Source organism: Mirounga leonina, unplaced genomic scaffold (assembly GCF_011800145.1).
Source record: "Mirounga leonina isolate KUSES-001 unplaced genomic scaffold, KU_Mleo_1.0 Mir_168, whole genome shotgun sequence".
Taxonomy (NCBI): domain Eukaryota; kingdom Metazoa; phylum Chordata; class Mammalia; order Carnivora; family Phocidae; genus Mirounga; species Mirounga leonina.
Window position 1 is genome coordinate 23,705,479 of NW_023270426.1, and position 26,619 is coordinate 23,732,097.

General features: G+C 57.6%; 1 protein-coding gene across 2 annotated transcripts in view; it reads right to left on the minus strand.

The window, feature by feature from the left end:
• Nucleotides 1–2,049: 2,049 nt before the first annotated feature.
• The window catches only part of NRG2 (neuregulin 2), a 243,002-nt gene continuing 218,432 nt past the window's right edge, over nt 2,050–26,619 (minus strand). Inside the window, exons 5-11 of one of the 2 annotated variants that reach the window (XM_035014275.1) lie at nt 23,854–23,974; nt 17,862–17,938; nt 9,109–9,211; nt 6,845–6,968; nt 6,389–6,516; nt 5,378–5,605; nt 2,050–3,227 (exon numbers count right to left, since the gene is read on the minus strand). In XM_035014275.1, coding sequence (XP_034870166.1) covers nt 2,474–3,227; nt 5,378–5,605; nt 6,389–6,516; nt 6,845–6,968; nt 9,109–9,211; nt 17,862–17,938; nt 23,854–23,974 — 1,535 coding nt within the window. In that variant the 3' untranslated portion in view covers nt 2,050–2,473. Of the gene's footprint in view, nt 3,228–5,377; nt 5,606–6,388; nt 6,517–6,844; nt 6,969–9,108; nt 9,212–17,429; nt 17,489–17,861; nt 17,939–23,853; nt 23,975–26,619 lie in introns of both variants that reach the window. The other variant, XM_035014276.1, reaches the window with a different exon arrangement.

A 26,619-nucleotide genomic window follows, 5' to 3' on the forward strand; every position in this document is an offset into this window, starting at 1 on the left:
AGCAAACTAACTCAGAGCCAGGAAGGGATTTGGATGAGATCTCCAGATGGGGCCTGGGAGAGATCAGTGATTTGCAGGTTTAGATACCATTTAGTTCACTATTTTCCTTTGTTTCTTTGTAACAGGTGCTTTTTTTCCCCAGCACCCCCCACAGTGAACACAATGACTTTAGTTCTTTACTTTTTCCTATCACCTCCCTTTCATCTAGTTTCTGCCACTCTCTGTGTGATTCAAGAATGCAAGGCACAGGATGCCATCATCATCAAATTAGCCATTAATAGGCATCATGTGCCAGAAGCAGTCCTGGGTGCTTTATATATAATCTCCACAGCAACCCTTTGAGGTAGGTATCAGGATCACCACTTAATAGCTGAGCAAAAGTCACACTGCCAGAGAGGGGCAGAGCTGGAACTGAACTCAGCCCCTCTCAACCTTAAGCCTCTCCGGCCCTCCCATTGGTAGGTCTCTAAACTGACCACACACATTCTGGGGGGCATTTGCGCATGTGCGCGCTCAAGTCAACTACCTGAGCCCTCTGAATAGAAGACTCCCTTGTGTCTGGCTGGAAAGTAAGGGTTCCTGGCCCTGGGCACTGGTTTAACAAATCAATCAATGAGTGAAAAGGCTTCTGAACCCTGGACCTCCATCTGCCTTCTCCATGCCTTCATCGGGGCTGCAGGTTTAGACAGGCCCTGGCTCTGAGGGGCTATAAAGCTGGGAAAAGCACAACACCCTGTGGGCTTACAAGCTGCAGCAGCTGTGGTCTTCCTGGCAGCCAAGGGTACCCATTATGCCATCTTGCATGTCCGGGCTTTGCCTGTGAAATGCCTGAGGCCCCAAGGGTCATCTTGCCTCAGCTGCCCCAGTGCCAACTCCACAAGCCTTCCCTCCTCACCCACGCATGTGGGAAATTGCTGTCTCAGTGCAGCCCCAGTAGCTCCAGGGCAGGAACTGGGCCAGGGTTCTGAGGCTGAGCTCCAAGCAGAGTAATATGCATCAGCCCCTTGGCCAGGTTCCCCAGCAGCTGGGGGGATACCTTGTGAATATTCTTGGAAAAGGGAGGAGGGTTGCAGCCTGTCCTAGGAGCTGAAGTCAGGGAGATTAGAGGGACGGTCTCTTCCTCCCTGGGACTCCCCTGGCCCTCTCCAATCTCCACACCAGCATCCATCCATCTCCACCCAGGTCCTCATTCTCTGTCTTCTCTCCTCACCTGGGGGCTAGGCACACACAATCAAACATGAGTTATTTCTGATTTTATTTATAATATAAAAATGTTCAAGTGTCAACAGTCAGGTGTTTGGACATTTCAGGGCAGGGTTCCCGTTTGTTTGTTCGGTGTTTTTTTTTTTTTTTTAAACAATTACCTTTTTGACAAATTAGCAGTGGACCCAGTTTTGCGGGGGTGGGGAGGACAGGGCTGGAGAGGGAGTGGAAGTCATAGGTGGCTTGGGGTCTGGGAGAAATGGTGTTACTTTATTGCTAAAAGGGGAATCAAATACACTGTGGAGTGGCTCTTCTCGGTCCCAGCGTGACCATGCATCCAATCTAAAGAATCTGAAATGCAAAGGACATGCAGGCATAAAATAGAAAAGACAACCTGTAAACGAAGGTGCTGCAGAGGACGGAAGGGCATCCTGGAGGCCACAGGGGAGGAGGAGCCGGAACTTCGGGGCCCTGGTAGAGCTGCCCCCTCCCTGGGGCCGGGACTGTTGGGAAGACCTCTTTCTCAGTGCCCTCTCCCTTAGCAGCTGTAAGGAGTGGGGAGGCCCCCTCCCCATTCTGGTTGCTGTCGCTGGGCCTTAAGTCTCCCCCTGAATGTTACCTGACCCCGACTCTAGCTCCAAGCCTAGGATCCCTGCCTTCTCTTCAGGGGGGTTGGGGACTCAAGATCCTGTCTGGGGGCAAAGTTACTCCTGTCCTCATTTCCTTCCTCAGGGCCAATCCCCTCCCTGCCCCCCCCCCCCCCCCCCCCCCCCCCCCCGACCCCTCCCCCCCCCCCCCCCCCCCCCCCCCCAGCACCCAGCAGCCTCTTCTTTGCCGGCTCCCTCTCACCCCTGCCAGCTTGGGATCCTACATTCCCCTCACCCCCACCCCACCCCACAACCCGACTTCTCTCCAGGAGCTCCAGAGTAGCGTACAGCAAAAGGCACCACAATATAGGTTTCTATTAAAGAGTCAAAAAATTGGCCCATCTCTTTTTTTTGTTGTTTCTTTTTTTTTTTCCGAAGCTGTAAATCAGGATGTTACATATAAATAGTTTCCCTATAAAAACGTCTTTGCCGTTAGCTAGTATTATAAGACAATTTTTGCTAAAATGAAAATAAAACATTTTGTTATACCTTTTTCCTTTTATAGAAAATAAAAATATTTTTATTTCTTTTTTTCCTCCTTTCTCTCTCCAGGCGATGGTCTCTGTTCTCCTTAAAGACAGTGGGGCAGGCGAGGCGGAGGGGGCGGCGGGCGGCGGGGGCCCCTAGAGGGGCGCCGAGTCCTGCTTGCCCCGCGGGGGCGGCCCGCGGCTGTGTCTGCTGCTGGCCCGCGTGCTGTGGCTGTCCAGGGAGTAGTAAGTCCTGCTGTCGGCCGCCGGGCACAGCGGCGGCGAGTCCGAGCGCAGCGCATCGTGCGCGGCGCGCAGGCCGAGGAAAGGCGTGCTCTCGGCCGCCAGCGCCCCGTCCGCGTCGTCGTCCGAGGCGGAGGCCGAGCCGCCACCCGAGCCGCTGCTCAGCGACAGCGAGTCCCGCGCCGCGCGTGCGCGCTGCGCCGCCAGCCCGTTGAGGCGCGAGCGGCGCCAGCGCCGGGGCCCCGCCGACGTCCTGCGGGACGCGCCGCGGGCGCGCGGCCGCGGCGGGGGCGGGGGCGCGCACTCCTGCGTGGTCTCGTACTCGTCGTCCTCCGGGATGCGGAAGGGGCTGGCGGGCAGGCTGCCCAGGCTGCCGCCCAGCGCGCAGGCCCCGCGCCGCGGCCCCGGGCCCGCCGCGGGGTAGTAGTAGCTGTCGTAGCTGCGCTGCATGTCGGCGCCGGGCCCGGGCCCCGGGCCGGGGGGCGCCGGCTGCCGCAGTAGTGGCTGCTGCTCCGCCAGGCGGTAGTTGATGGGCGCGGCCGGCGGCAGCGACACTGCGTGAGCCGAGTTGGGGGACGTGATCTCAAAAGTCGGCACCTGCGTGGCCAGCGAGTAGTGGAAGTCCACGGGAGAGAGGCGCGCGGGCGTGGTCAGTGCCGACACGTACCTGCGGGGAGAGGCAGAGGCGTGGGCGGGGGGGCTACGGGGTGGGGTGAAGGAGTGGATCCCGACGGAGAGCAGTGGTCATGCCTGGGATCCCGCGTGCAGGAATCGTGGTGGCACTCCCCACTGACCTTAGACAATTTCCTTAACCTCTCCCAGGCTCAGTTGCCTTATCTGTTAAGTGGGGATAACCACAGTGCTCATTCCGTGGCGTCGTTGGGATGATTCCATAAATGTATCAGATGGAATGCAAGTGCCTGCCTGACGATCCTCCATGAATGATCCTTTGGTGTGGGGGATGCTCACAGCCACCAGGTTTCTGAATGGTTACTTTGGGTCAGGCTCAGAATGGGGCATTTTACACGTACTATCTCATCTAATAACAACGATTCTCTAAGACCTTTAGGTTAGTCCCATACTACACATAGGGAAACTGGGACTCAGAACATTTAAGTGGCTTGTTCAGGGCTCACACTACCAGGAAGTGGTAGAGTTGGGATTTGAACCGATGTCAGGCAGGAACCAGGACTTATACTTCAGTGCTCTCCAGAGTCCCCATTACTCTCTTTCTGAATCTCCTGCCTTCCCTCTTTGCCCTCTCCCACATGCACATCCAATTAGCTACCATTCCCCATCTCCTGGAACACACCCTGTGCCCTGCTCTACCCCATTCCGGGCCTAGTTGTTTGCTCTGGTCATTACCCCACTCCAGGGCCTCTCCTCTCCTGTATGCACTTTCCAGAGCAATCTTTTAACGTCACTGTTTTGCTTAAGGAGGCCCTTCTGCTTACCCATCCAGGGCCCACATTCTAAGCAGAACCCAGGGCCATCAGCCATCTCCCTGGCCCCAGCCTACCTGTTCAGACCCAGCTCCACTCTCCCTACAGCTCACCCTGCTCTGGGCACCTCACTCACTAGCCATTCTGAAATGCCTCTGTTGGAACAGGATGCTCCCCTTGCTTGGAGTGCTCTCCCTGTCTCTCTACCTCCCAACCATTAAGGAGTCCTATTGCTACTGAAAACAACAGCTAAACCTAGCATAGCTGGGTAGGAGGCAGAGAGCTTCGTGCATATGATCTCTGATGGCCTTCACGAGAACCATGCGTGACAGGTGGTTTTTCATGATTTACAGCTGAGGAAACAAGGCACAGGGGTGATCAGTCTGCTCTAAATCACACAGGTGGTGGAGTTGGGCTTTGAAAGGTTGGTCTGGGAAAACCTGGTTGCTTCCTAGAGGCTGGAGTCAGACTGGGTCTCTGCCCTGGTAAGATGGCCTGTCCTTAGCACGTTCCTTCGGCGGCTGTGAGCTTCAGTGGTTTGTGTCTGTGGCTTGGAGCTCCTCGGGAGCAAGAACCAGGTGGGCCATCTCTGGGTGCCCAGGCAGGCCCGCTCAGCGAGGGCTGGCATGGAGTAGGCTAAGTTAGAGCAAGAGAACATTTCCTCTCCCTCTACTCCAGCCTGGAGTTCCCAGTACTATGCGCCTTCCTCTGCTCTCTTCCCACAGACCCCACTTGCTAAGGGCCACTGGAGGGCTGAGCAAGGTGATGGACTGGCCTCCTGTGACTCCTGGTGGGGAGAAGGGGAGTTTCCTGGTTCTCACTCCACCCATTGCTCGGAAACTCAATGGTGTCTTGATCCCTGGGCCTTGTTGCTGATACTGCCAGGGCCTGCAGTCGTTCTTGGCTCGTGCCCAGCCTGCACTGGTCAGTCTCCTTGCAGACAGCCTCCCCTCCCACCCTCCAGTCTGCTCGATCTTGGTGTCTTTCTGTTCCCGCTGGGCCATGGGGCCTCTCGGTGACACCAGGGTAGGCCTACCATATGGTCTGGTTTGTCTGGAAGAGCCCCCATTTGTTCCTGATGTTCTAGTGCAATTATTAACATCCCCTCTATTTTGGAAAGTGTCCTAGTGGGATAATTAAATTAGATGGTCACTCCACACCAGTGTCCATTGGCTCAGCTGCAATCCCAGTCTGTCGTGAACATGCTGGTGACACTGAGCAGATCATTGAACCTCTCGGGGGCCTTGCTGGCCAATCGGAAATATGGACAGGAGAATCTTTGGGGTGTCTCTGAGGTGCCCTAAGGGTCAGCCCTGGGTCAGTGGTGCCCGTTCTCTGGCCAAGGTGGGGCAGAGGGCATGAGGCAGGAACTGACCTCTCGCTGTGTGGGGAGTCACGCAGGGAGTCTACGGAGTCGTGGTAAGATGGCATGGCAGCCCTGCGCCGCTCCTCCAGGCTGTAGGCTGCCGCCCGCCGCGCCCGGGCCTCCACGCACGCCGGGCTATTGCACTTGCTGGTACCCACTGATGACAGCATGATGCCCGACTGCGAGTCGGAGGTCAGGCTTTCAGAACGTTCCATGCTCCATGTGTGGCTCTCATGCCTGCAGAAAGTGGGTGGGGGAGAGGTGAGGGATCAGGAAGGGGCAGGACAGCCCAGCAGGTGTGGTCCCTGGTTCTTCATTTCATTTCAGGCACCCTCAGAGTACTGCCCTTCTCCACTCTGAGCCAACGTGTCATATCATGATCTAGGGAGAAGGAGGGCTGAGTGTCCTGTGGATGGGTGAGCTGCCATGTGCGCGAGCCTCTTCTTTTCCTCCGTGCAACCATCTCCCCCCACCAGCCTCGGCCCGGGGCCCCCTGTCTGGGACCCTTCCACTCCCATGGTCCTTAGCCATCTATGTCAGGAGCGCAGCCCCACGGGCCAATACCTGGGGGCCCTGCCTAGTCCGTACCGCTCCCCAGGGAAGAAGGGGGCCAACCATGTTATTTCTTGAGCTCTATGAACCTTCGTCCTTGGCCAGACAGACCTCTCCACTCTAAAGAAAAGGAAGCTAAGGTGGACTAGGTTCATATGGGCAAACTCAGGAAAGGGCATCAAATAGGTGTGGGCGTTGAACGAGGAGGCACTTTATGCCAGATAATGTGGTGCCGAAACTAAATGTCAGGTGAGAGCACAGGGATGCTGGTGTCCCCCTGGGGTCGGTTTAGACTGGAAAAGGGAATCCGGGCTGCTGAGGATCTGGATGAACGTCTAGTGGTGGGTTCTGGTCTAAAGCTCTCCACCTCCCTCCTCTGACTCAGGGGGACCCTCAATACAGAGGCGAGCCTGGCTGGGGGGTTTCTCTGTGTGTCTCCAGGCAGACACGCGCCTGGCTGGGGCCCACCTGTGGCTGGAGGTGGGTGTGACTGTGGAGCAGTGGTGAGAAGGAGAGCAGGAGTGGCTCCCAGAGAAGGTGGTCTCGGTTTCCCTCCGGATGACATGGTCCGTGGCTGGCACGTTCTTGGAGATGTACTGCGGGAGACACAGTGTGGCAGGAGTTAGTGACAGGTCCCCGAGTCGGCCCTCCTTCCTGGTGGGGATGGGGGAGCCACACGCTAGGCTTCAGGCTGGGGAGTGGTCCGCTGGATAAGTGACTCGGTGTTAGGGCAGCGATGGCCCCAGCAAATCAACCCCTTCAGGAAGTGGGCAGAGCGAGGCCAGCCGTCCTGGTGAGGCTAGGCTAGCAGGCAAGGCTGAGCATGGTGTGGGCTGGCTGCCGCCCTGGCCTGGCCTGGCAGGGGGCACGACAAGGCCGGCTATCCAGTGAGGGCTCCAGGGGGGTTCTGGGAAGGCCACTCACATCTGCCATCTGGATCTCCTCGGGGTCCAGCCGGGGGTGGCTGGGCCCATTGGCCAGGCTCCGGTTCTGGTGGGCTGGGCACATGTTCTGCCGGAGGTGGTTGTGCATCTGCTTCCGCTGTTTTCTACCCGGGAGAAGGGTGTGTTAGCCTGGCGTGTCCCCCACGCCGTGTATGAAATTCCCGCGCTGTCCCTCCAGGAGAACTCTTCTAACCTCTGGCCGCGATGCCTCCGCCCCCCGGCAGTCTCCGGCTACTGCTCTCAGCCAGGGACCCACCCACCTGCCACCTCCACCGTCACCACCAGCTTGAATTCGGCAGGACCGGAGCAGAGCGCTTCTGCGCTTTGGCTCTGCTGAGAGCCTAGACCTCCACTACTTCCTAGCTGTGTAATCCTGGGCCAGTTACTTACACTCGCCATGCTGTGCTTTGCTCATCTTAAAGAGGGTGACCACTTACCCACTGCAAAGTCCACTGAGAATTAAGAGCTGATAAAATACTCAAGCACTGGTCCATTCACTCATTCACTCACTATTTCTTGGGTTTTTACTATGTGCCCGATGCTGTTTTGGAACAGAAGGAGACGGACACAATCCCTACCCTCATGGAGCTCGAAGGCCAGTAGGGGAGGCAGATTAATAAACACATAAACAAATTAATGAGCAAGGTACTTTCAGGAAAGTGCAACGAGGACCATCAAACGCAGAGCTGTGGTCAGGGGCTCGTGGACCACTTTACTTTGGCCATATTAAGTGCCTAATACGTTTGTTCTGTAATGATCAAGTTTAGTCACGTCAGTCCCCTGCTGAACAGCCTTCACGGGCCCTCTCCTACGGCCCTCTCCGCAACCCAGCTTGCCGTATCCTTGGGGGGCTTGCTTCTGATCCTCCCCTGTGCTGGCCTTCTCTGGTCTCAGCAGCTCTGCACATACTGTTACACCCCCTGGGACACACTCAGCCGCTTCACCTGCCAATGCCTGCTCTCCCCCCAGGCTCAGCCTAAAAGGTCCCTCCTCGGGGAAACCCTTCTTGCCCTTCACCTGAGGTTCGGCCCCCCTGTGACGTATCCCGTTACACTGGACATCTTGCTTAGAGCCCTGGCCATGCGCCTGGCAGAGGGCCTGGTATCCAGCAGGCATTGAATGCAAGTTTGTTCAAGAAATGAATAAGTGTGCTGGAGGTTAGAATAGGGGTTTGCTTCTCCCCCAGTTCTTGACCTCAGTTTTCCTTCTTGGGCCCAGTCTCCTCTGGGCTCCTTGGGCCTTAACTCCCAAGGCTGGCAAGGCCTTAGATCCCAGAGATGGGCGTAGCAGGAGTCAAGACTGAGGGACTCAGTACCCTAAATGGTGGTTATGCCCAGACCCTTGCTTTCTAGGTAAGAATGGATGGGACAGAGCTATCATTTTTTTTCCTGTATTACGTCACTGTACAGCCTTCATGAGCTCCCTGTCATTTACAGGATAAACCCAGGCTGCCTAGCTTGGGATTCAATGCCCTATGATACCATCTGGGTTCCAGCGGTCTCCTTAGACTCATGCCTCTCTTTTTTTGACCCCAGGCCTTTGCTCCAACTGGTCTGGGCTGCTCATGCTCTAGGAACACAACTGATCCTTTCTGGCATTTGTCTGTCAGCTTGCACTATTCTCTGGGAACTGCCCAGCCCCCTTTCTGCACCTTTCTTCCCTTGCCCCGAGGTTCTGCCCTCACTTTTCCTCTGCCCAGAGGTGACCTGGCCCCATCTTCTCTGTGTTGTAGCCTAGACCTCTCCCAGGTGGGACTAGACAGTGCCTCCTGAGGTCTCTCTGTCACCTGGGAATGTAGCCTTCCTTTCTGTGCTTCCTCACCACCAACACTGCCCCCGCGCCTGCCTACTTGACAGGGCAGATGCTCCTTCACAGTGCCCTCCGAGGTACCTACTAGGATCATCCCTACTCTATAGATGAGGACTCAGAGAGGCCCATCAGTTTGCTCGGGGTCATGGTACATGGGAGAGCTGAATTCGCACCCAGATCTGTCTTCTTCCGACACCTGGGCTCTTGCTGATTCTTGTTCACTCCTCTGGGGCCTGCCTCCTCTACCCTCTGCTCCTGCTTCTTGGCCGAGCCCTTTGGCCCCGCACCAGCTGCAGAGGCCCCTGAAGGGGCTGTTAGGGCATAGGAGGGTGGGGAGGGGGGGTGTGGGGGGCGAAGAGAGACTGTCCTCACGAAAGCCACCCTGGAGGCGCATCGCTGGCTGGCCTGCCACAGGCCAGGGTGTCTGCCACTCACTTGGTCTTGCAGTAGGCGACCACGCAGACGATGCCCACCACGAGCAGAGCCACGCAGATGCCGGTGATAGTCAGGACCCTCTTCTGGTACAGCTCCTCGGCTTCTGCAGAGGCAGAGGCAGAGGATGTGAGGGGGCAGGGCAGGAGGCAGATCTGTGGGGACAGTGATGCAAAGACGCCCTCCCCTCCGCCCCCAAAGCTTCGGGCTCCCTCCAGCTCAGGGCCTCCCAGCTCCTTTGCATCTCCTCCTTCCCCAGCTAGCCCCTCCCTCCTGGATTGCCTTCTGTTGCCCCGAAATCTACCCACTCATGGATCTGGTCCCAGGTGACTACCCCTGAATTCACCTTCCCAAACCCTGCCGCCTGCCCAGAGCGTGTGAATGGCAAATGCAGGGGGATGGCGGTGGGTGGGATGGAGGCGAAGTTCCAGAGGCCAGAGGAGAGGGCAACCAGCTTGACCAGCAACCTTGCCCTACTGCACAGTGGCCTGATGGCTTCAAAGGGCCTGGACGGGTGGGGGAGAGCTGTTCTTCACGGGCAAAGGCCTGGCTTGCCATTTCAGCTTTTCCAAGAAGTGGGAGAGTGGCTTGTTCTGGGCTGGTGACAGGACATCAGACCCGGAGGCTGGACTCAGGAGGGATGCCAGGAACAGGGACAGAGGCACTAGGCCCATGGAGTGGGGCATGGAGAGAAGGGCCTTGGTTGGTCCCTGGGCCTGGACAGCACGTGGCCCTGGCCCGCTTCAGCCTTTCCTTTTGCTTTTGAGAAGCCAAGAGGCAGCAGAGCCCCTGGTGCCTAGGACGGTTCTTGCGCTCGAGGAGCAGCCCCTTTCTGAGGAGCTGAGCCAGGCTGGGCTTCGAAGCCCTCAAAAAAGAACCAGCTATCCCCTCCACCTCCACCTCCCACTTCTTGGTGGGGCAACTCCTGCCCTTCCAGAGCAGAGAAGACCAGGAGGAAGAAAAGGCAAGAGGCGACAGCAGCAGCCTGGACACCCCCTGCCGCTCCCTGCACCTGCCTGCTGGCCCCTCCACAGGGGCACGCCGAGGCTAGACCCCAACACCCAGGTAGAGCCCCGGGACATGTCCCTAAGTCCTGGGGCTTGCGGCACCTCCTGCGTACACCCACCAGCAAACACTGGGAGTACAAACCCTCCAGACGCACATACCTTTAGGACTATGCCTATCTGTACACAGACAGACGCCTTCACAAAGGTACACTCGCACGTGTCCGGAGAAGCACACGCACACACATGATCATGCGGTCTTGAACAGCCCTCCACCTGGACCCCCATCTCTGGGCTCTGTGGTCCATGTCCTGCCTCCAGTTCTCATCCCTGCCCGCCCCCCAGTCCTCTCCAATGGGGCATCTGTCTCCTGTCTGCTCCGAGACCACTCTGGTCCTGGTCACCGACAACCTCCTACTGCCAGGTCTCCCGGTCATTTGCTTCCCTCCCAGCTGACTCCCCCTGTTGGGTCCACTCCCCTCTCGCTCCTGCGTATCCTCCTCCCTCACTGGCTGACCTGTTCAGTTGCTGCTTCCTACTCTTCCATGTGGGCCGCAAGGTAGTAGAAGGGGCTCTCAGGCTTCTTTCTTTCCTCCACCTGCCCTCTCTCCTCCCATGATCTCACGCAGCTCAGAGTTTAAAACCGTCTGTATGCAGGTGACTCTCAGATTTGTATCTCCTGCCCTGATTTCTCCCTGAGCTCCAGACTCCTCTACCCAAGGGCCACGGCCAAGCAGAAGCGCTGATTCCCCAGCCTCTTTCCAAACCTGCTCCCTGCCCGTCCCATGTCGTCAGGGGCAGCACCCCCTCTCCTGTTGCTCAGGCCCCAGACCTTGGAGTCACTGCTGATGACTCCTTCCTCCACACCTGCTCTGACACCTGACGCTTCAGCCAGTCTTCTCAGTTCCGCCTCCACCACTTCTAGCTCAGTCCAGGATGATGTCCCCTCTCACCTGGACAGGTGGGCACCTCCTGACTGGCTTCTCTGCTTCCACTCCTCCCCAGCCCGTCTCCCAACCCCGTCTGTTCTCTGCCCCAAAGCCAGCAGATCATTTACTCCTCTGCTGAAAACCCACAATGGCCTCCCCCCTGCAATTCGAGTCCAGCCCACACACGCACCATGGCCTCGGAGGCCTGGGTTACGGTCCCAGCCTTGCCTTTACATCTCATCATTGGTCCAGTCCCCGTGTCTGCTGTGTCCAGAGGTGCTGCCATCCTTTCCGTCCACTGAATCAGGCAAGCCCACCCCACCCACCGTCCCTAACTTGCCGCGCCCCCTCCTCCAACACTCCCCTCCACTTGTTGGCAGGGCTGCCTGTTTTCCATCAGGTTTTAACCCAGATGTTAGCTCATCGCATAAGCCTTCCCTGGCCACTCGGCTAAGGTCACTCCCTCCCCTGCTAGGCACCCTCCCATTACCTTCTTTTATTTTTGGTATGGCACTTACCACCACCTGAAATCTTTCCTGTTTGTTGACTGTCCCATCCTGTGAATTTGAGCGCCAGGACAGCAGGGACTCTGTGCGCCAGAGCGCCATAGTCTGGCAAATTCTGGGGTTCAGTAGATGTTTGTTGAGTTGGTGCATGAACGGACATCCAGCCCACCATCACAGACACACATATCTGCACACGCGGCCGCTCACCTCCACACCCTCACAGTTGCACCTGCATGACGCTCAACCTTCACACAAAGATGTCCCGGCGCGCGCCTTCGTGCACGCAGCATCCCGCACCGGGGGACCTAACAAGGTGTGTGATGTCCACCCCCCACAGGTTCACTGCACGCATCCTGCCACGATCACACACACCACGCAGACTCGGCCCATCTCCTCCCAACCCGTCAGCATCAGCAGATAGACACACTCTTCACAGACCTCGAGCCCTATCTCCTGAGAAGAGCTGATAGGGGCGAGGCGGTGAGGGAACCAGGGCCTCTCCAGTCCTGCCTCGAGAACAGCCTTTTCATACTGTAGGCTCTGTACCGCATCTGAGGTCTGACCCCACTGAAGCCTCGACTCCTCTGAGCCCCTGCCTCTCTCCTGCTGTAACATGTCTGGACATTTGAGGCCAGGGCAGAGCCTCCCAGCACAGAGAGAGGACAGACCGACCCCTCCAAGTCCCTTCCCACTCAAGGTGTCTCCCAGGGGCCTGGGGGCAGTAGTGGGAGGGAGGTAAGGTTCTGAGCCGGGGAGCAGGAGGGCAAGCACCAGAGGCCAGCCCACCCTAGACCCTCGCTCGTCTTGCCCACAGACGAAGAACACGCGTGCCATTGTGGAGATAGATCATGGAGGGAGCGACAGCCCCAAGCGGATGGCAAAGCCCGGCAGACAGACACAGGGCAGGGGGGCAGAGACAAATGGGTGAGATCAGCTGCCAGTGCAGGTGCAGAATGAAAAGCAATGGAAATGGAAGTGGGAACAGGAAGGAGGATTAGAGTCGAACTGAAGAGGATGCCTCTCTGCACAACTCTCCAAGCCAGGATGCCGTGGCTCCAGGACACCAGCTCAGGAGGCTGCTCTCCTGGGAGGCCTCCCAGTGATTGGCCTCAGGCCAGGGGGTGCTGCTGTACCCTGGGCGCACAGTCTGAACCCCGGGGTGCTCTGCTCTTCTGAGCTTCTTGTCTCCCCCAAATCAATGTAGTTTATGATAGGACATCTTGGTGGGGCCAGGGGAGATTTTTGGACTCATCCCTTTTCCATGTTTTGGAAAGGAGACTCAACGTCCAGCGAGCATGGTGTCAGAGGCTGCGGAGAGGGGCGGTGTGCGTGGCACTGACTGATACATAGAGCTCCGTACCCTTTAGTTCAAATCCAAGGTGCTCTGGCAGAAGAGAGGAGGGTCAGAGAGGGGAAGGGATGGAGGGAGAGACAGAGATGGGGGAGCGGGGAGGGTGGGGGAGGGCGGGGGGAGAGAGAGAGAGAAAAGCGGGGCGGGGCGCGGGGGGGGGGGGGGGGGAGAGAGAGAGAGAAACGTTGGTCAGGACGCTTCAGACACCAGCAGCCAGCCTGTGAGGTGAAAGCAGGTTAGTGGTGTCCCCTCCCGGCCTCCTGAGCCCCTGCCCTGGCACCCAGTCCCCGAGAGCCCTGAGGGGGTTGGAGAGAGGAAATGTTAGGATCAGCAGGCAGGGCAGGTTCTTTAGAGATGAGCTGTGGGGTTAGTACCTGGTGGGGAGGCAGAGGCGCAAAAGTCAGTTGGCAGATGTCCCCAGGGAGGAAAGGTGAGTGGGGGTGGCGGCCCGAGGAGTCCCTGCTTTCCCCCCAGCTCCAGTGCCAGGCCTTCCACATTCTCACACCCCTCCTGGACACCCCTGCTTAGCCCTGCGCTCATTCACAGGGCCCTTTTCTCTGTTCAGAACAAGGGCGTGGGGGGGGCCCAGACTGGCCCTTGTCCTTGTCCTGCCTCCAAAGGCGTGGTTGGTCTGCCCACCTACTGGGAGCCCGGGCATGGAGGCTCCTGAGTTTATGGGGAGGGGAGGAGGCTCCAGGCAGCAGGTCACTTCTCCACGTGATACCTCCAACACCCTAGAAGCCTATGGAGGCCTAGGCCTTGGGGTTTGAGCCTGATTTCATTCTTTAGGAAAGCCAACTGCAACTTGTAGGAAGAGCCAGGTGGGTTCAGCTGCGGAACACATGTGTCAAATGCGGGGCCAACTGCACTTTCTGAAGTGGGATCTTATTGTAAATGGGTGCTTTCAGAGCCCTGTGAAGTGGGCACCCATACCCTAGAGGGGTTAGATCAAAGGGCTCTGCCCAAGGATCAGCCCTGCCCCAGACCCACTGCATCTCCAAGTGCTCTCGGCCTATCCACCTCTCAGGCTCTGTTAAATTGGATCTCTGGGAGCTCTGCCACCCGGCTACGCTTCACAGTCATCCCAGACAATGGGATCAGGGTCTCGGGTGGGAGCCCAGAGTGTTTCTGAAAAGCTCACCTACCATTCTCATGTGGCCAACACCTGTCTGCAGGCTCCAAGTCTTAGTTTTGTCCCTACTGTGCTGTGTGCACATGGGCAAGTCTAGTCTGGTTTCCTCATCTGTCAAAAGGGGCCACGCATAGTGAGAGGAAGAGGCAAGAGGCCTGGACAGCAGGAGGCTCGGTGCGTGTACAGGAGCCCAGTATATGGCCTCCCCGCGGGCACAGTCAGTTCGTGAGGTCCAGGGAGGAGGTGAGATTGTGTTCTGACATTCTCCTCTCCTCTAGAGGAAGGAGAACCTGGGGGCCATGAGCAGGAAGTGCGGTGCCCTTCCTGCCGATTGGGTCTCTGGGCCCGACCGGCTAGTCGTGAGGAAAATGACCACCTGGAGAAGCGCGTGGGGTCCGAAAGCCATTGAAGAGTTTTCTTCTGCTTTCCTGGTCTGGGAACCAAGCAGCAGCGTCTGGGCCTCTTAAGGGACCCCCCCTTTCAGTCAAAGGCCAGTCCTGTTTGGGATGGACCGACAGGACTGGTGAGGTCACTGAGAGCTTGCCCAGTCTCCAGGAAGGCAGCCCTGCTTCCCTCTCACCGGGGATAGAGTCTGAGGGGCCTGTGGCTAAGTCCGCTCCTGTCAAAGATGTTTCCCGCTCAGCATGTTCATAGGCTGCCACTCCGCCAGGATGGAGCGGGGCCACTGAATCACAGCTGGGTCCTACCAGGTACTGACCAGTGACCATGGCAACCTGATGCTGGACTCCCACGAGGGCCAGGTTTACCAGACAACAAACGAAGTCATCATCCTGGCCATGTCCAATGACACGCAGTTACAGGGGCCTGGCCAAGGAGGCCATGATGCGGGCCCCTGATGAGAACATGTGCTCATGCATTTGCACAGGTGTGTGCGGGGGTGAGCAGATGTGTGTTTTGCATGAGTGCAGGCATGTGCTTGTGTGTCTGAGTATGTGTGAGTACATGCGTGTTTGCACGTGTGCGAGTATATGCTTGTGTGTGTGTGTTCTTTCACTTGGGGGGCATAGAGATGCACAAGGTTTGACTCTTGGGAAATGGAGGGGCTGTCAGGGGAAGAGGAGAGGCTTCAAAGTGCTCTCATGGCCACGGGCGCCGTTTCCGTGGCCCGCTGCCAAAGGTAATCTGGTTTACAGGCTGTCTAGGTGGAGGGGAAAAGTCAGACGCTGCTCAGGACTGGGAGTCAGCCACCAGGGCACTGGTGCTGGCCCTCCCGCCCCCCGCCCCCCGCCCCATACCAGCTGTAGCTGGGAGAGGTGCTAAGCTGCCCTCCAACCATGGCAGCAGGCTCTCTGCCGAGCCCTTCCTACACATCACTGCACTTTCTCCTCACGGCAACCTTCGAGGCATAAATATCACTGTCCCCATTTTGCAGATGAGAAAACAAACTCAGAGAGGTTAAATGAGGCCCCAGAACTGGTAAGCTCAGCAGCTGGCTGCCATCTTCATTCACATCTGTCTGAATCCAAAGCCCGAACACTTGAGCTAGCATTTTCTACTGCCTTTGCAATAAGTATCTGATAGAACAATGCACGAAGTGCTCTGGGCCAAGTGTGTGAAGAATATAAATCCTCCCGAAAAGGTAACAGCAAGGAACCTGATAACGCGAGGCAGAAAGGCCTGTGGAAGCATTTCTAGGCCTTTTCTGGGCTCCCGGGGCCCTGCTGACCCTCTGAGCAGCTCTGAGCTGAAAGCTGAAGCAGCCCAGCTGGCAGAGAAGCTTGGCCAGTGGCCGAGTTCTGGAGGCTCTGCTCCTCGATTCATGATGGGCTGGGACTCCCTGTCCAGGACAGTCCCGTAAGCCAGGGAGGCTCTGGGACTGAGGGTGCAAAGGAATAGGTCCTCCACTGCCTCTCTACCCTGCTCCTTAGCCTCGGCCTGGCTGCTCCTTCCCTCCTGAGGCCCCTCCTGACCTCTGGCCCTCCAGTGGGGCTGGATCTAACTCTGCAATTCTTCCTGGAGCCTGGACTCCAAAGAATTCTGTTGGACCACATGCCCTGCCCACAGCTCTGCTCTTAGCCCCACAGCCTTCCTCCGTGGCCTCCTACCGGAGGGGCCTGGGCAGAGTGCTTCCTCCCACACTCCGTCAAGACAGTTGACCATCTGGGCCGCCCAGCCCCCACCTCCCTGGGGCCTCTACTTTCCTCTTCAAGTCTTGGCTTCCAGGCTCTAGCAGGGAGAAGGAGGTGAAGATTTCTAGGCTTTTGTGCTGTGGCCTAAGGAGGACTGGGAAGACTCATTCACTCCACCCTGAGACCCAAACCCACAAACCCCTTTTCTCCCAAGGGCCACCTAAGTGCACCCCTCCCCCCCGCATCCTGCTCTTGGCTCTTCTGGATGCTCCATGTCTCTGGGCCCAGGCACCGCCACTTTGGTTCCTCATTCTTCATAGGACTCAGCTGTCCTCCTTGGAGAGGAGGAGGTGGGGGTGGGCCGAGCAGGAGCCTGGAGTGTTCTGGAGGGTGGCTGCCTGGGCGTGGCCTCCAACAGACTGGGGGCCCCCCGGGGCCCCCCCCCCCCCCCCCGCCCTGCCCCGCCGCAGCTTGGCCTGGTTCCGCTCTGCTCCACCTCCACCTGGTGGCACTTGAAGCAATTGCTCCCAGCCTCAAAACATTCCACAATTACGTTCTCCTCTTTCTGCTGCAGGGCTCACATTTTTTCCCCAGCTCACTATGCAAACCAGAAAGCTTCAGCCTCTCAAGTCGAAGAAAGGAAGGGAATGAAGTTCTGGATGGGGACTGAGACCAGAGAGGGCCTAGAGAGACTCACCCATTATCCCTTGAATCCTCATTCCCTCTATCTTGCAGCAGGCAGCAAACCCCCCTCCCACCCTATCCTGGAGCCACAGAAGGGCCTCTGGTCTCTGGCCTCCACGGAAACCACTGCCCTGGGGCTTGTTCTCCATCAACACCCCCTTCCCCACCCTCCCCCGTCACCCCAAACCAAAACCAGACAAACTCCGGCCAGACCCGGAGACAGGCTCTCGGAGAACTTGTTTCTCCAACACACCGGCCCACACGTGCACCCACTCGCTGCCGGGCCCCCTCAGCACGTGGCCGCCTCAGACAGGCCTTAAAAGGCAGGTGCGGGCCCTGCCCCGGCTCCTCCCCGCTGCTGGCCGGGCTGCCCGGAGCGCGCGGTGATATTGCGCCCAGCGCCCCGCAAAGAGGAAGAGGCGGGTGGGGTGGGGGTGGCAGGGGGCATATCCGTCTCCTCCAGACAGGCTTCCAGTGAGCCCTGAGGGCCGAGAGGAGCCCAGGACGACCACCACGCCCACGCCCTCCCCGGCCCCCTCGAAGTCTCGCTAAGCAAGGCCCCAGCCCTCCCGCGTGGGGCAGGTTGTCAGTCACCAGGGAAGGAAAGAAATAGAAGAAAGAGACATACTGGAGAAGTTGACCATTGCGAACTGCTGACACCTGTCCCCGGTGTATCCCACAGGACACCTACCAAAAGAAAGAAAACCAGAAAGAGCGCGCCAGGATAGCGAGCCGCAGGCACGGCAACCCCCCAGCACGGACTCCTGCCGCCGCCGGCTGGGTTCCTTGCCACGGTTAACGCTTTCACTGGCCTCGCCACTCTGCCCCTTACCTGCAGCCCTGAACTGGCAACCCAAGGATTAGGCCAAAAATGAAAAACAAAGCAAAACAAAAACAAAACAAAAGAACTAACAAACCAAAATACAAAAAAGGAAAAAAAAAACAAAACAGCCAAAGATCAAAACAACCAACACCCCTGGCCCTAGGCCCTACGCTGGGGGGGACTGCACCCGGAAGCTTTCTAAGGAGCGGGGACTTGTGTTTGTATCTTCAAACATACTTTGCTTAGGATCTGGCATGTACAATCGCAAAGGCAGTTTCTCCAAACATCTCTGTCCGAAGAATCCGTTTGGACATCTGGAGAAGGAAAAGGGGAAAAATCACAGAACAAACTGGCATCATCCGCGAGGCTCAGGTTAGAAATCAAAGTGCACAGTGATGAATGAGAAAACCAAGTCGGGCGCGGGGCACACTCATCGCTGCAGGGGGCTGGAGTCAGGGCTGGGGGGAGGGCTCAGAAATCTTCCAAATCTCTCTCATAGATGTTGCTCTGTGGGTGGTGGGGGGCAGGGGCGGGGTGGAGAGGAGGATGATTTAGGGAAAGTGGGTGGGGAGATTGGGAACCTCATGCCTAATTATCCTGTGGTCGGTGAGACTTCCCTTCTGACCTGCCTGGGACCCCGTGAAGCTGGAACGGTAGCCCTTTCTTTGGAGGCAGGCAGGCAGGCAGGGTGCTGGGAGCCTTCCAGAAGACCAAGTTCTGGGAAGCCACTCCTTCCAGACCCTACCAACGGCTTCTCTCCAGGGCCCCGGGCAGGTTTTCTCATCCACGAAACAGCCCCCAGAAAGCTCAAAGGAGACCTCCGGAATGCTGTTTCTAGACTGTGTGCCCATGACAAAAGGGACCTTGGAGATGTTCCATCTGTTCTCTCAAAGAGGGTTCTGTGGCCAAATAAATTTAAGGAATCCATCCCCGGGTTTCCTTGTAGAGCTGCAATGTGCACTGGCATATGAAAGGCTAGGAAAAGTTTTGTAGGAGGAAAGAGCTGAATATTCCAGTATGTCCCAAATTTATTTGACCATGGAAGATGTTTTTTGAGGAACCCTTATGAACATGGTTTGGGGAAGGCTACCCTGAAGCACTACATATGCAAAAAAAAAAAAAAAAAAAAAAAAGGCTTAGTGAGGAACAGGTGATGTGGAGAGGAGCCGGAATTTACAGCGTCTCAAAGCCGGCCAGCCGGGACCAGGGGTGGGGCACCTGCCCTCACATGGCAAGAACCACAGTTGCGGGGGAGGGCCAAAGCAGGCTCCCCGAGGGCCCCGAAACCTCTTCCACTCGGGGGTCCCCTGGCTGCCTGGGCCGCCTGTCCTTTCCCCGTGACCTGCTCCTCCATCACTGTCTGGCTCTGGTGGGAGTGCGTCCTCCCCTGCTGGGTCCTGTGCAGCTGCTGAGCACCATCCCTGCTCCCTGTCTTTGTCCTCCCCCCGCGGTACACTGTCTTCTCTCTGGCTGCCACTCTACTCTCAAGTGAGTCCCTGTCCTGCAGACTTCTGGGACACATGCCCAGCCCTGTACTATCTTCTGAACCCCGGCAAGGCCAGATACCTAAGGGAAGCTTAAAGACCGGGCCAGACTGACCATCCCACCCCCATTCCCCTGCTCAAAGATGGGTTTGGGCTGCCTCTTCCTTATTGGGAAATTAGGTAACTCCATCGCCAGTGTTCCCTCAATAATAGGTCAGGTGTTCCCCGCGAATCAGTAAACCTCCTCAAGAGGTGAGTGTACTCGGCCTCTGAGCATTCTTATGTAGACCAACCATCAGCCACCCCTTGAGCTTATAGGGGATGGTTGCCGTTGGCTGTGATAGACCCTCGCAGAACTCCTGTTGCCCGGTCTAGCCTGAGGGACTGGGAGTGGTTGGTGGGCTGCAGGCAGCTGGAGTTTCTCTGGCCTCAGTGGCGTCTCCCGCAGGGGAGGCAGGAGGCTGGTCCTTGCAGGGCTGGTAGTGGATGTGTAGGAATGCCTGGCCAGTGCGTAGCCGTGGAGGGCTGGGGAGTGTGTCTGGAGAACGTGGCGGGAGGTGGGGGTTACAGGGGACTTGATGCACGCACATCCTGTGGAACAGGGTGGCTCAGAGAAGGAGGAGGCTACCACCTTGTCAGTGCATCCTTCTCTGGTCTAAGCATCCCACCCGGGAAAATGCAGGTCATTGCTAAGGCTTCCCAGCCAGCTCCAGTCAGGCTCAGCTCTCCTTCCTCAGCTCTCAGAGACTGATGTCCACTTGGGGTGGGGGCTGGAGGGGAGAGGTGGTTATTAAAGCAGCAGCACCTTTGGGGATGGAGAATAAAGACCCAGGAAGTTGCCAAAACGACTCTCAGAATCCTCAAAGGAATAGGAAAGAGATAGGTTTGGCTGTGTCCGATGTCTGAGATTAGCCCGGCTCTTGTGTGTGTTTAAGAGAGAGAGTGGGGTAGTGTAGGGGCAGGAGGGGGCAAAGGGGAAATTGATTCCCACTGCTGACAGTCAGGGATGCTGTCCCATGGCTCTTGGAGACCAATGATAATAAGTAAGCACCTCCCTGCATTGCTGATCCCACACCCAGCCTGGACTAACCGGACTGTAATCTCCTATCTTTCATGGCCACTGAGTTGTACAACTCCAGGTGGCACCGTGGGTACGGTCTCTAACACGAACGTGGCCCCTGGAGTTGTGTAATCTGGTCCTAATCTTCCTATCCTGGGAAAGTGTCTTCCCCACTGGCTGAACAAAAGAGGGCAGTGGGGGATGGGCACCCCATACTGTTCTTTGGGTACTAGATCTTTCCAGCAGCCTCCTGGACTCTCCTTACTCCTGCTTGGTAAGAATGAGCCACGTCCAGGAGCCTGGGGCTTCCTGGGGACGGTTCTGGGGGTGGGCCTACAGCCTTGCTACCCTGCGCTCAGGACCAGGTAGCGGGGTATGGGCTGCATAAACCTATCAACCACGAGGGGGGGGTCTGACTCCATGTGGGGAGCTGGCTGGTAGTGGGTAGGTTCCCACTGAAACGGGGAGTTTCAGGGGCCCAAGGGACAGATGAGAAGGAGCGGCAGGTCCTAGCTTTCTCAGCCCTCCCCCAAGTCATCCACTGTGACTGTGGGAAGGTCTGTGCCCAGGGCTGGAGAAGAGCAGAGGTGAGACGGGGGCAGAGAGGAGAGCCCACGGGCTGTATCTGGGGTGACAGAGAGGTTGGGACTCTGCCTCCCCGTTTTCCCACCCACCTCCCGGGCCTCAGTTTCTCCTTTTGGTAGCCTGGGGATAATGCCATGCGTGCTGCCCTTACCCAGGGGAAGGGGAGGATGAAGGATGAGGGTGTGCCCCAGGCACTGGAGGGGGGTGGAGGGTCTCTGGCCTCATGAGGGGTGGGGTGGAGATGTGGAGAGGATGAGCAGGCAGATGGGTATGGGATGGGAGAACCACCTGGACATGGGGTGGGGCAGGTGGGGGGATGAGCTTGATGGGAGAGGGAGGCATGCCGCTGGTATGTGCACAGGGCTGGAAAGAGTCTTGTTCTGTCATCATCCCCTGAACCAGTCCCCAAGAGTCACGCACCAACCGTGCTCCACAAAAACACGGAGAGAAGAGGAGAAAGCAGCGAGAAGAAGTGCAGAGGCCCCTGTCTGATCCAGACAGGGGACAGTCGCCTGGATTTGGACCCCCATTTTCCAATCCCCCTAAGTTTTCTTTTTTAAAACAAAATTCAGTATCCGTGATACTGTTTATTTTGGCTCTGAATTCCAGAAAAACAGGAGGGATGGAGTGTGCCTGCTTCCCAACACTCCCTGCAGGGCTCAGAACCAATACACAACGACAAGTGTCAGAAAACCAGGAAGGAAAACTGATTTTTATAGAAACTGGAATGAAACTGACCAGTCTAGTTTCATTATCCAAGCTAAGCGGAAATGCAAAAAAATCAAAATAAAAAGTAAACAAACAGCACAAATGGTAAGACGTGAGTTCCATTTCCTAGATTCTTTCCTTTTTATTCCATTCAGGTGTCATCAGGAATCCCAAGAGGCCTGCCCCCCACTTCCCTCCCGGCTCGCCCGCCCCCAGAATGGCCTCTGGGTTCTGCCCTGCCCCCCTCCCCCCTGTCCTTCTCCAGCACAGCTCTGAGGACCTGCCCTCCTGAAAGTGATCCTCACCAGGGACGCCCCTCTCCCCTGAGGGCTCAGGGAGTCAGGGAAAGTTGGTTCCAGGAGCCCTGGCTGGGGCTGACCTAGGGCAGGTTAAAATGGGGAGGTCGTGGTTTGGGGTACCAACATCAAGTTCTAAGTAGTGAACCCCAGTTGCCCACAGGACACCATCTTCACAACGATTGAGGCTCCTGCCCTCTGTTTCTCTCAGATTTAGCTGGGTGTGACTCAGAGGGTCCTATGGGTACAGCCTTGCTGGCAGGACCCTGTGGGAACCCATATAGCTCATCACACCCCTTTCCACACTAAACACTAGCACTGGAGCTCTGGGCCCCCATGGCCTTCCTCGGCCCTGGCACCTGTCCTGGGTGGCTGAAACCTTCCCTGCCTGGAGCCAGGGCTGATCTCAGTGATGCTGCTAGATTCCTTCAAGGTTCCAGGGTCCGAGGGGCTAGGGAAGAGGAAAGGCCTGGTATGTGTGTGTGTGTGTGTGTGTCGGGGAGTAAAAGAAGAGGGGCGTACAGGGCTGGGGGATGTCTGTGAGGTATATCAGAACCCTTAGGAGTTTCTATAGATCTCCTGCAGAGAGCTCAGAGTGTTTTCACAGCTAGAATGTTCCCCAGGGTCTGTTGCATGAATGTGGCAGCCTCCTAGAGGCAGAAGAAGGGGAAAGATGAGGGGCCGAGTCCAGGCTGAGAAGTTCCCTGGGGGACCTGCTGTTGCTGCTGGGACAGTCCCCGGAAATTCAGGATGGGGGAGGCCAGTAAGGGGATGGCAGCAGGCGAAGGGTGGGGCTGGGGGGAAGCCAGCAAAGGAGGCCAGATCTGCTTGGCAGTCCGGCCCACCCAGCGCAGCACGGAGGGGAGAGTGCCAAGGAGGCACCCTCATTATCACCTTGTGAGGTGGGGGGTCCTGGGCTAAGGCTGTAGTCAACGGGGAGATGCAGCTTTGGAGCTGGAGTCCAGAGGCAGGAGAGCTGAGAAGTGCTGAATCTGACCTTGTCTGTGGGGAGGGCAAATGCCTCTCTCTGATTTGCCCCCGTACTCTGGTGGCCTCTGCCCAGATGCCATGGGAATGGGGCAACTGTGGCACCTCGCCAGGGTCCTAGGCTTGGGGTGCTTTGAAAACCCAAAGCTGTGAACTAGTGCCCCGCCCCCCCCCCCGCCTCGATCTGGCCAGAACCTGCACTGCTCTCATCTCCGGCTCCTCATTCACAACTGTGGGCCCGGCTGCGTGAATAGGACCCAGCTGGACCTGCACAAGCCCTGGACTGCTGTGTTCCCGTCTGCCCTGTTGGCTAAGGGGAGCGGGATGGAGATCCTGCTGGGGAGCCCTACCTGGCTGGAGGTAGAGGGGCCCCAGCTCGAGCTTCTCCTCAACCCTGACCTCCCCCATTGGGCCACACCCAGAGCCGTATCCTCACTGGTGTCCTTTCACTCCACAGAGGGGGGCTGGGGTCGGAAATGGAACAAGCAGCACCCAGGGCATAGCTGGACACTGGGCAGGGGGAGCGGCCAGGTCTTGAGGTGAGCACTGGATGCAGAGTCCTTGTCTCCCCTCAAGGCTAGGAGAGCAGACCCTTCACTACCAAGGGCACTGGGAGTTGTGCTTTGCTTGACCCTGCCAAGCTCTTCACTGCTGGGGAAGACACTGCTGGGAAATGTTCATCAGAACACAGTTTGGAGAGTTGCTGAGAGATGGGGGGGAGACGGGGGGGGGGGAGAGAGAGCGCAGGAGGGGAGAGAGAGAGAGCGCAGGAGGGGGAGAGAGAGAGAGAACCCAGTGCCCTGTGCCTAGGGCATAGACTGGCATCCCCATCTCCCTAATAGGTGTTAGTGAAAGGGTGGACACTGGGAGGTGGGGTGGGGTGGGTTGGGGCCTGAGGAACTGGCACTGCAGAAGCCCCAAGCTCTTGAGGGTCGACAGCTCCCTCGATGCCCAGAAAGGGCTAGGGAGAGGGGCAAACCTCCCTGTCTACAGCCCCTGGGGACCCCGTGTCCGTGGCTTGAAGCGCACGTTTCCTAGAGCCCTCGGCTTCTGCCCCAGCCTCTCTCACCCTACTCTCGCCCCTCAGCCCGCCCCCAGCAGTCACTTACTTGCAGGACAGCTGGTTGATGCCCTCGATGTAGTAGCAGACCCCGCCATTGACACAATAGGACTTGGCCGTCTCGTTGCACTTCCGGGCGTGCCCCGACCAGGATGACAGGGTGGTACTCACTGGAGGTATGAGAGACACGTGCCCGTGACCCACTGAGACCACCTCTGGGCCCCAGGAACCACCTCTTTGCTGGCCCTTCGTGGCCCATCTCAGAGCTGGAAGATCAGGAACCGCAGGAATAACTTGAGAGGGAAGGTCTGGCGGTTCCTCCCAGTCACCAGCAAGGCAAAGGGGAGGCCACCAGGAGCTCTGACCGTTTGCCCAGCGCCACCCTGCACCTGTACTCCGGGCCAAAGTACCCAAACCTCCAAAGGCCACGACGATTTTCTCTGTTTGGGAAGAGATGAGAAGCTAGCGGGAAATACTCCTTCTACTGGAATAAGAGCCCACTTCATTCCTGCCTTTCTGGGGGCTCCACCATAGGTAGATGAGACATGCGGTCTTTCGTGGGGTGCAGGGAGGAGACCTCTACATCCATCTGCACTGCTTGGGATCTCAAGGTGGCCAGGAGGTGGCTGGAAGGGAGCTGGGCTTGGAGGGGAATGGCCCCTTCTGGAGACTCGTTCTCTAAGATCTCAAGAGACATGAGGAGAATCTTAGCTCCCACGTCTTCCTCCTTTGTCAGAGGGGACAAGCCTCTCAGGACTGCTACAAAGGCCACTATGCCCCTCTCCATAAGCACCCAGGGTTTTCTTTGCCTCTGCCCCCATCAGGCAGCCCCATCCTCCCCGACTCAGGCAGCGGCTGTGTCTGAAGGGAGCCTCCAGGCCGCAACGGCCCAGGCTATAAACCCTGGAGGTCAGGTTGCTGGAGGGGAGGTGGGCTGGGGAGAGGCCTGCAGGGTGGCTGGGACGTGGACACTGGGTGAGCGTGAGACGGGGCGTTTAGGCTGCCAACCGAGACCGCCCATCTGATGGCTCAGATTCATTTGCTAATGAAATCAGATTCATTGCTAAATGAAAATAACTCAAGTTCTGCTCCCCTCAGGGGATGGCATCCAGAAACCTGGTTTCAAGGGAAAAGTCTTGCCCCCAGTGCTGGTTTTCCTCTGTTAGCTAATGCCCGAGGCCACGCATCCAGACTGGGTAGCACCTCAGCCTCTGGGGCTCCTAGCATCTCCTAGCATCTCTTGCTCCTGCTCAGCAGCGGCCTCCTGCCTGAGGTGGCCCTGAGGACTCCTTAGGGGTACCGAGTCCCTCCCCGCCCCCTCCCCGTGGTGATGGGGTTGAGAGGAGGAGGAGGAGGAGGAGGAGGAGGAGGAGGGCAGGCACTTGGCGCCCTCAGTGTTTAGACATGTGGGAGACAGATGGAGCGCGGGGACTGGGAGTATATACACAGCTCTGCCTCTGTATATGTCTGAGGAGCTCGCTGATAAAACCCGGCGGGCAGGGCCAGCTCCCACCTTCCCCTCCACACCGTGCCTGTGGCCGCTCTGGCCCCCCCGAGCCCCACCCCTGCGGAGGTCTCCTCCCACACACACCACCACACTCAGCTGGGACAGGAGGCCTCTGCTGGTTGCTGCCCACGCTGGGTCAGGGAGACCCAGGGAACCAAGAAAGGGACAGAGAAGAGAAATAGCTGAGGTGACCCTGCCTGCGAGTTGCAAAATCCGTTGCTCTGGAAGACACCAGAGGTTGCCCTGCCCTTCGGTTACGTTGCCAAGGAGGAGTGAAGGAAAGGGGCAGGGGAATGCCTGGCTAGAGTCACTGTGTGTTGTGACAGGCCGCAGGGCTCCTGACACCTGGTTGAGCATTCTCACCAGCCAGCTAGACCCCCGTGGAAGAACATGAGGCATGTCATGAGCAGGCGAATGCAGATACGATGTGGACCACAGGCTTGGGTCCTCTCGTGGGTGTTGGCTAAGGCAGAGAAGTCTCGGCTTGTGGACCACAGGCTTGATTACCTCTGTGGCCGTGGGTGGCAGAGACTGCCCACAGCTACGCTGAGTGAGCAGTAGACAGCAGGGAGGATGGTGGCCGGGGCCACAGCCGTATACTTGGGCCTGTCCACATGTATGTCTGTGCTCATGGAGGCCTTGGGAGGCAGACAACGGCTCCTGAAGGAAGATGGGGCCTCAGCTGGGATGCATGGCCTGCGCTGGACTCCCCGCAAGGCAGCATGGTCTATGCTCCCTTGTCAGCATATCCGTCTTTCTTTACTGTGTCCGCCCACGTTTGGGGAAGTAAAGGTGACATCTATACTCCAAGTTGGAGAGTCTGGCTGCTCCCTTGACCCCCCAACTGGGATGGCCCCTAGTCTCCCCAAATGGGGCTTCTGATCATCTGCCAGGCCACTTGCTTCCCCAGGCTTACTCATCCCACTGACTGAGCAGCATAGACCAAAGACCAAAGATGCTGGGACCAAAGCATCTTTCATTTCTTCTCCCCCTTTGTTTTCCCCATCCATTCATCCATCTCCGAGGCTGTCTGTCTACCTGTTCACAAGGCTCCGGCCACATGTCTCCACCACTTCCCAGCCCAGGCCTCCACGGTCTCTTTCTTGGATGACCGCAACAGCCTCCTCACTGGTCTTTCTGCCCTCACTCTTGCCTTCATTTCTCACCTTTTTGCCTTCCTGCTGTTAAAGTGGTCTTTAAAATAGGTAAAAATGATCAATCACTTCCATTCTCAAAATCCTCCAATGGCTTCCACTTTCCCTCAGCATAAAGGCCCCCAACTCCTCTCCCACGTCATGTCCTGTCCCT